General features: G+C 43.8%; 1 protein-coding gene across 2 annotated transcripts in view; it reads left to right on the forward strand.

Moving 5' to 3' along the window:
- The window catches only part of NVL (nuclear VCP-like), a 100109-nt gene that overhangs the window by 51422 nt on the left and 39800 nt on the right, over window positions 1–8887 (forward strand). For both annotated transcript variants that reach the window (XM_015424595.1, XM_015424596.1), the window contains 2 exons: window positions 2772–2871; window positions 4580–4686. In XM_015424595.1, coding sequence (XP_015280081.1) covers window positions 2772–2871; window positions 4580–4686 — 207 coding nt within the window. The remainder of the gene's footprint in view (window positions 1–2771; window positions 2872–4579; window positions 4687–8887) is intronic.

Here is an 8887-nt window from a genome sequence, read left to right on the forward strand (position 1 = left end):
CAGATTAAAAACAAGCTGAGCTATCTAATTTAACCAAGGCCAGCCTTAGACTGGCAAAATAAATTATTCGGAAATGCCAAGAGAAACAAAGGATTAAAATGGGCTAACAAGCTAAATTATGACACATCTTAATTAGCCTAATTAACAAGATTTAAAAACAAAGCCACTAGCAGTTACATCCTCATCTAACCGGCAAAAATTAAAACTAGGCTGAGGACCAAATCAACAGAACTTTAAAAAGAGTAAAGACAAACATCAAACCAGTAAGACCAAACTAGGCACTAGACAATTTCCACAAAAGCAGCTGAGCAGCCGAGCCCAGCTGGAACAAAACACTCTGTGGCTGATAAAACCAGGAAAAACACATTTTAAAAGATCAACAGCCTGCAAGGCCAGAAAAGATTAATCTATATATCTAATTTCCAACAGAGGGCGCCGTGTGCGGATGCTTATTTCTACTTAGAGGAAGCTCACTCTGCCCCAAAACCTTTTCCTACATAGTCAGTATACTTCCTGTGTCTGCAGAAAAATCCAAGAAGTTAAAAAATCCCTCCAGGGACAGCTGAATTCCCCCCAAAACCATTTGAAATGGCCTCTGCAGGGATCTAACTTCAGGCATCAACAGTGAGAGAGAGATTAGAATGTTCAGGGCGGGGGAGGAGGGCTTCTAACTGGCTCTGTGAGTCAAAGGGTGGGGGAAGGACCCTTTCCTGGCCTCTTTTGGCCTTTCAAGGAGGGAGGGAGGAAGGGAGCCGTGGGGCCAGGCCTCACAAGAGTTGCCACTGCCAGGCTGGGGGATTTCTAGATATTTTGTGGAGGGCTGGGTTTGGGAAGGGAGAGGCCTCAGCTGGGTATAATGCCACAGAGTCCACCCTCCAAAGCAGCCATTTCCTCCAGGGAGACAGATCTCTGCTGTCTTGAGTTCAGTTGTAATTCTGGGAGGGGGGGTCCTCTAGGCCCCACTTAGACGTTGGCAACCCCCCCGGCCACCGACAGGGGATTGTGGATAAGGTTGCCAGGTCCAGGCTGGGAACCTCCTGGAGATTTGCGGGTGGAGCCTGGGGAGGACAGGGGGCTCAGTGGAGTACAATGTCACAGAGTCCACCCTCCAAAACATCCATTTTCTCCATGGGAAGTTATCTCTGTAGTCTGGAGATGAGCAGTAATTCCTGGCATCCCCAGGTCCCACCTGGAGGCTGGCATCCCTCGGCAGCACCCTCTGGGTGACTTGATACCACCTGATTTGCATGATTCAAGTAGGCCCAGCTGCTTGCTACGGTTCATCAGCAGCCACCCTATGAAAGCCAGTGTGATGTAACAGTCAGAGCTTCAGAGTAGGGTCTGCGAGACCCAGGTTCAGATCCCCATCTTGCAGTGGAAGCTGACTGTGTGATTTTGGACCAGTCACATACTTTCAGCCTAGCCAACCTCACAGGGTTGTTGTGCAGATAAAAAGGAGAGAATAATGTAAGCTGCTTTGGTCCCCACTGTGGAGAAAGACTGTAACTTTCCTAGGTAGAGGCTGTGGGGGAGGAGTGTGGAGATGGAAAGTTGAAGACAGAGAGGCAGATAAAGGTAGGTTGGCTGTTGGGTGGGAAGGAAATTGTGTTGCCAACTTCAGGTTGGCAAATTCCTGGACATTTGAGGGGTGGAGCCTGGAAAGGGTGGGATTTGAGGAGGGGAGAAACTACAGACCAGTATAATGCCATAGACTCCAACCTCCAAACCATACATGGAGGAGAGAGAGAAAGAAGGGGGGGCAGAAGGGAGAAAAGAGTGTGAGTGAGGTAGGGGGAGACAGGAGGAAGCAAAGGCGTGAGGAATAGGATAACCATCCCGCAAGTTTCTTGCGGGTCTCCACTTGTAACTACTAAAAGACCAAATAAAACAGTTTAAAATCAGATAAAATCAAGTAAAATATGCTTGCAGATCGGATCTTGAGCAGGAGGCTCCTCGCTGTCCGATCACCAGAAGTCCTAAATCCTCTATTGTTATGTTAACCACAATGTCTTGATCATTGTTCTTTTTGTCTAATAACTCAATTTTCTTTTCTAGTTCATCATTTTTCCCCTTTACCGCTTTAGTTTTAGTCAGTACTTTCAAAATTTCTTCAGTTCTTTTTCATTTTGTTATTAACTTTTGATGACTATTCTATTTTTGTAAAGATTTGTTCTTCATGTTTTGAAATTCATTTAGGAAAATATCTTGTACTTAACCTAAATAAAAGGATGAAAGAGACTCTAAGGGAGGCAGTTGCTGGGGACTACATTTTTCCCCTTTCAGCATTCCTCTCACTTTTGTTTTTATTAAACCACTTGCTTTAAGTTTAACTTAACTATTAATTAAGACTGTTACATTAATAACCTTAAACCAGGCTAATATCTACTCTAAGAACAAGACTAAACCAGAGTAGTATTACTAAGAATGATACTGCTCTTTTAAAGTGGAAACATACCCTGTTCACATGTACGTATAGGAAAAAATAGAGATAACTACTAAACAGATATCGTAATAATTACAATTACACCACAAAACCAGCAGCCATAGGCCACTGAAGTTTTTAGTAGGGTGAGTGCCAGGAGGGTGTCTTGCCATTTTGGTTCAGGTGGCAAGAATGGAGTCACACCTCTTCTTTCTCTCCTTGCTGGCGGAGGAGGGTCATGAGGCATGAAAACAGACAAATAGCAGCTTCATCAACAGGCTCAGCATTCAGCAGGTGCCGTACTGCATTCTTTCTCGCCTTGCATTATTATTTTGCTGAACTCTTACAGACAGGTGCCAGTGTCCGTGTGGTAAATCAGTTGCTAACAGAGATGGATGGCCTGGAATCCCGTCGTCAGGTTTTCATTATGGCAGCCACCAACAGGCCAGGTAAGGATCATTTATTAATGGGAGCAAATCCGGGCTAATCTTAATGATCATACATGATCATACATCTTTAATTTCATTGTACTATGTACAATGACAATAAAGTATATTATTATTATTATTATTATTATTATTATTATTATTATTATTATTATTATTATTATTATTATTATTATTATTATTATTATTATTATTATTATTATTATTATTATTATTATTATTATTATTATTATTATTATTATTATTATTATTATTATTATTATTATTATTATTATTATTATTATTATTATTATTATTATTATTATTATTATTATTATGTGAGTGCCTGTTTTTCACCAAATGCAGAATGTAAATAAAAGCTGCAGCATATATGTGATTTTTAACTACACACCCAACTGGGAAAATAATATCTGTGGGGAAGAAATTCCACAGTCTGGATACCTCAATGGGACAGGCTCTAGTGCTCTTGCACTTAAGCTCCAGAGACAAAAGGACACAGAGAAGGGCTTCTAATGCCCATCAAAGTGGATCAGGGAGGCTCATAGGGGAGTAAGCAGTCCTAATGAGCTGTGGCATCCCTCTTACTTACCAGAGGTGAGGTGGTTTCTTCTGAAAATGCAAAGCTCTGCCCTCCAAAACGTCCACTGATATGCTACATGGGAGTTCTTTTGAGGGGGTAAACAAACATGTGGACAAGGGGGATCCAATAGATATTGTTTACCTTGACTTCCAGAAAGCTTTTGATAAAGTTCCTCATCAAAGGGTCCTAAGTAAGCTCAAAAATCATGGGATAAAAGGACAAGTCCTTTTATGGATCAAAAACTGGCTAATTAATAGAAAACAGAGAGTGAGTATAAATGGGCAGTTCCCTCAGTGGAGGGACGTAAGCAGTGGGGTACCGCAGGGATCTGTACTTGGTCCACTGCTTTTTAACTTGTTCATTAATGATTTGGAGTTGGGAGTAAGCAGTGAAGTGGCTAAATTTGCGGATGATACGAAGTTGTTCAGGGTGGTGAAAACCAGTGAGGATTGTGAGGCACTCCAAAGGGATCTGTCAAAGATGGGCAAGTGGGCGTCAACATGGCAAATGGGGTTCAATGTGGCCAAGTGCAAGGTGATGCACATTGGAGCCAAAAATCCTAAATATAAATACACATTGATGGGGTCTGAACTGGCAGAGACAGATCAAGAGAGAGATCTTGGAGTTGTAGTAGATAACTCACTGAAAATGTCAAGACAGTGTGTGACTGCAATAAAGAAGGCAAATGCTATGCTGGGGATTATTAGGAAGGGTATTGTAAACAGATCAGCCAATATCATAATGCCGCTATATAAATCAATGGTGCGACCTCATCTGGAATACTGTGTGCAATTCTGGTCACCACACCTTAAAAAGGATATTATAGCTTTGGAAAAAGTGCAGAAAAGAGCAACTCGAATGATAAAAGGGTTTGGCTATTAGCCACAAGTATAGATAGGGGCTCTGGGGCAAGTGATGCTCTGTGTTCTTGGTGCTAGGGGGGGGTCAACAGTGGGAGGGCTTCTAATGTCCTGGCCCTACTGGTGGACCTCCTGATGGCACTGGTATTTCTGGCCACTGTGTGACACAGAGTGTTGGACTGGATGGGCCTTTGGCCTGATCCAACATTGGTGTCTCCTATGTTCTTATGTTCTTTCAATGTCTAATATTCTCTTTTTGTTTCTCCTTCAGATATTATAGATCCAGCTATTTTACGACCAGGAAGGTTGGATAAAACACTCTATGTAGGTTTGCCACCACCTTTAGATCGCCTTGCCATTTTAAAGACTATCACTAAAGTAAGTATTTTGGTATTTGGAGAAAAACTATTTCCCCCTAATATGATAACTTAATCTCTTCAACTTTGCAGGAAGTCACAAGAAGCTAACATTCCAGAATACTAAATAATTTGCAGTGTATCTTCTTTTGGAATTGCTGAGAGCTTTGTGTCTGTCAAAGCTGCAGGATCGGGGAGGAGAGAATGGCCCAAATGTATGTTCCTCCTTTAAATGCACTGTCACTATCAAATATCTCTCTGTATGTGACTGGATAGAGCTTCTCCATCTTTGACTGCAAATTCTATAGTCAGTCTGATTTCGGTGTTGCCCATCTGGTGATGTCCATGTGTAGAGTCGCCTCTTAGGTTTTTTGGAAAGGGTGTTCGCTATGACCAGTGTGTTCTCTTGACAAAACTCTGTTAATCTTTGCCCTGCTTCATTTTGCTTTCCAAGGCCAAACTTGTCTGTTATTCCGGTTACCTTTTGACTAACTACTTCTGTCATTTTTGAGATTGTATCCCAGTACTGACTTTTGCACTCTCTTGTTGACTATAAAGGCCACACCATTTTTTCTGGGAGATTCCTGGCCACAGTAGTAGATATAATGGTCTTCTGAGTTAAATTCGCCCATTCCTGTCCACTTTAGTTCACTGATTCCTAAGATGATGTTCAGTCTTGCCATCTCATTTTTGACCACGTCAAGCTTACCTTGATTCATAGTTCTTACATTCCAGGTTCTTATGTAGTATTGTTCTTTGCAGCATCGGACTTTCCTTTCACCATCAGACACATCCACAACTGAGCGTCCTTTCGGCTTTGGCCCAGCCGCTTCACTCTTTCTGGGGTTACTTGTACTTGCCCTCTGCTCTTCCCCAGTAGCATATTGGACACCTTCCGACCTGAGGGGCTCATCTTCCGGTGACATATCTTTTAGCCTTTTGATACTGTCCATGGGGTTTGCTTGGCAAAAATACTGGAGTGGGTTGCCATTTCCTTCTCCAGAGGATCATGCTTGGTCTATTAGTCCTGCAGTAATCCTTTATGGAGGAGTACCTAATCTGTTACTCCACAGCTGCTGCTGCTCCCCTCTCTGTAGCCACCATAACACCAAATGTGGATTCTATTTCTTTCTCCTCTCTCCTTGTTACTTGTTGATCTTTGAAACTAGAAGGATGACAGAATCTAATGTGTAGAATTGGCTCAGCAGTACATTTGAAACGTTGTTGTTGCCCTCAATTCACAATTGACTTATGGTGACCTCATAGTGTTTTCAAGGCAAGAGACGTTCAGAGGTGGTTTTCATTGCCTGCCTTTGCATCATGACCCTGGTAGTCCTTGGTGGTCTCCCATACAAATGCTAGCTAGGGCTGACCCTGCTTAGCTTCTGAGATCTGACAAGATCAGGCTAGCCTGGACTAGGCATGCTCTATTTAGAGCTCTATCTAATGGGATTTCTCGCTAACTCCAGTGTATGAGTTAAGTAACCCTAAAATCAAAATGATGTTTTATTTAATTTATATCCAAACAAAATATTTTATATATAGGCAACACAATGCTCTAGAGTTATACGGCAAGAAAACTAGCTTAACTGTCTAACAGATTTTCAGAACTTGCGTTATATGGCACAAACCTTATGCCTGAGAGTTAAAGGCCATAGCTCATGTGTTCTCTGTGTTGCTATCTATTGCAATATAAGCATATCATAGTCCAGGCTCTTAGCTCAGATATAGATTTTTGGCCAATCAGCATCAGGTGATGGTGACACCCAATTAGGACGCATTCTTGCTGGAACACTGTAGAAAATTACCTCATCACTCCTGATTTCCCCCCTCCCATCCTGTGGGCTGCAGGTTCTCATGAAAAGGCAATTACCACATTTCCCACTTTAGGCTTGAAGATTATAAAGGCTGTGTAGGCTGAGAGACCAATTAGTAACACCTGCAGGATGGAACAGGCCCATATCCATTCACATTAACCATTGGGGGGGTGCAGGCAGTTTCCTAGCTAGACAATTTGGGGGGGGGGGCACTGGATGGAGGAGGAGCAAGGAAGAAAAAAGGATGAAGCACACACATGGTGGAGGAAGGGGGGTGTGGTGGGGAGGGGAGGGCTGCTGCAGAGGCTCTGGGGAGGGCTCATGCAAGCTGGAGCAGCTCTGAGGCAAGGGTCAAGCTTGTGGGCCAGAACTGGGAAGCAGCTCTTGGCACAGGTCGGGAGCAAGGAGGAGAAGATGTTCCCCTGTGCAAGATCCGTGGGAAGAAAGGGTCTCTTGCACAGGAGTTCTTCCCGCAATGGGATTGTGGCACCTTCCCAGATGGGTGCAGGAAGGCCCCTTTGGAGACAGTTGTCACGGTTGGGGCAACCAGGTGCTGAGAATGCCAAGCGCCTCCCCACCCCATCTCTGGCGGGTGCCCTGTGAGCAGGCAGGCTCTGCTTGCAGGTGGCGGGGGGCCATGCACCTGGCTGGAGGAGGGTGCCTTTTGGCTCTCCAGGGAGCAGCAGCACAGTAGCGGTGGCTGCTCTCAGGGGCTGCCCGGAGCATCCACAAATGACGGCAGGGAAGGGGCATTGCCCCATGGGCTCCTAGGAGGCTACGGGCCTGGGTCCAGGAGTGCTTTGCCTCACAATGATGTATATGAAGAACTTTAAATTCCCAAACATGAAATAAATAGTATTTGTATTAATCTACTGGCTTGGTTCGCAGGTAGTATAACTGAGGTGGTCCTTCAAGCTGGTTTTAACTTGCAGTGAAGCATAGCGGGGGAGGCAGTATCAAAAACGTGTGCATCAAAAGGCTTGGAAGACCTTGAAAGAAAACATTTAAGGATTATTATTTATTAGAGTACGTAAACTGTTTTTCTTGGCACAGTGTGGACCTAGAGCGGCTTACAATGTACAAAAAAGATCTCTCACGCACACACAAAAGACAACCAGCTTTCACAATTACTACTTGCCATCAACGTATTAATTTTCAAGGCACAGCAGATGGCAACAGCTCTGCCCTTGATGAAAACAGTCTCCTCAAGATGTTTGCAAGGTGCTGTGATTTTTGTACCTCTGTATTCCATTTTACTAATTATGAGATGGAATTGAGTGAAAGATGGAGTTATTTATAGTATGCTTTTCTCACTGGGATTGGAGGCGGATTACACGGACTGTTATTATAGTCGACAGTGCAATTCTGTTGCCTGCATAGAAAGGTCCTCTTGAATAATTCAGTTTTGAATAGTATGCAGAAAGCCAGGAGAGTTGGGAGTTTTTCTCACTTTCTCAGGCAGACCATTCCATAAGGTGGGAACCACAGTCGAGAAGGCATACCTACAGGCAGTTGTTGATTTTGCCCACTTGGAAGACCTTACTCAGATGAGTCAAGCTGTCATTGTGGTGCATGGGAGAGAGATGGTCTCACAGATATGAGGGTTCAAGGCCATGAAGGGTAACTGTTGGCAGTCAGTGGAGTGACTGTAGAATTGTGTGCTCTGTCTAGCTCCCGGTAATAGCTGAGCCATGGCGTTCTGCACCAACTGGAGTTTCGAAATTGATTTTGAGAGACCTTTTTTGTATCTGTTTTCTGGGTAATGCTTTGCATTATATTCTCCACCTCAGTCTTAATACCCTGGTAACTTAATATTGGCAGCGATTCATGTGCTTGCCTAGAGCAAGTAGCATGGTTGAAGGAGTTGCAATTCCTAGTCGCGAAGGGATTAGAGCTGCAGGTCACACAATAGTGCTCACATTTCCACCTGCTGGGTCCTATTTCATAACAGGTAAAGTTCCTCTTGGCCTGATTGCTATTTCCCCCTTTTCAGCTGTTTGCAGCTAACCAGTTCACATTTGCTCGGAATCCACAGCAATCCTGGGTAATACCACTCGGGCCAAGCACATGAGATTTGTGCTGTCAGAGTGTATCACAAGTCAGCCTGCACTCTCTTTGCTTAGTTTATGTGATGCTTAGACCAGGAGGAGCTAATTAGAGCCAAGATGACCAAATCTGAAAGAGGGATGCCGATGGTGGAAGAAGTTGTTGGCCAAGCAGGCCTATAAGAGCTGTACAGCAGCAGACCAAAAGAAACAGAGTACTTTTCTCCCTTTCTCACAATACAAGAACTCGTGGGCACTCAATGAAATTGCTGAGCGGTCGGGTTAGAACAGATAAAAGGAAGTACTTCTTCACCCAAAGAGTGATTAACACATGGAATTCACTGCCACAGGAGGTGGTGGC

This window comes from Gekko japonicus, unplaced genomic scaffold (assembly GCF_001447785.1).
Source record: "Gekko japonicus isolate JY-2015 unplaced genomic scaffold, Gekko_japonicus_V1.1 scaffold404, whole genome shotgun sequence".
Classification (NCBI taxonomy): domain Eukaryota; kingdom Metazoa; phylum Chordata; class Lepidosauria; order Squamata; family Gekkonidae; genus Gekko; species Gekko japonicus.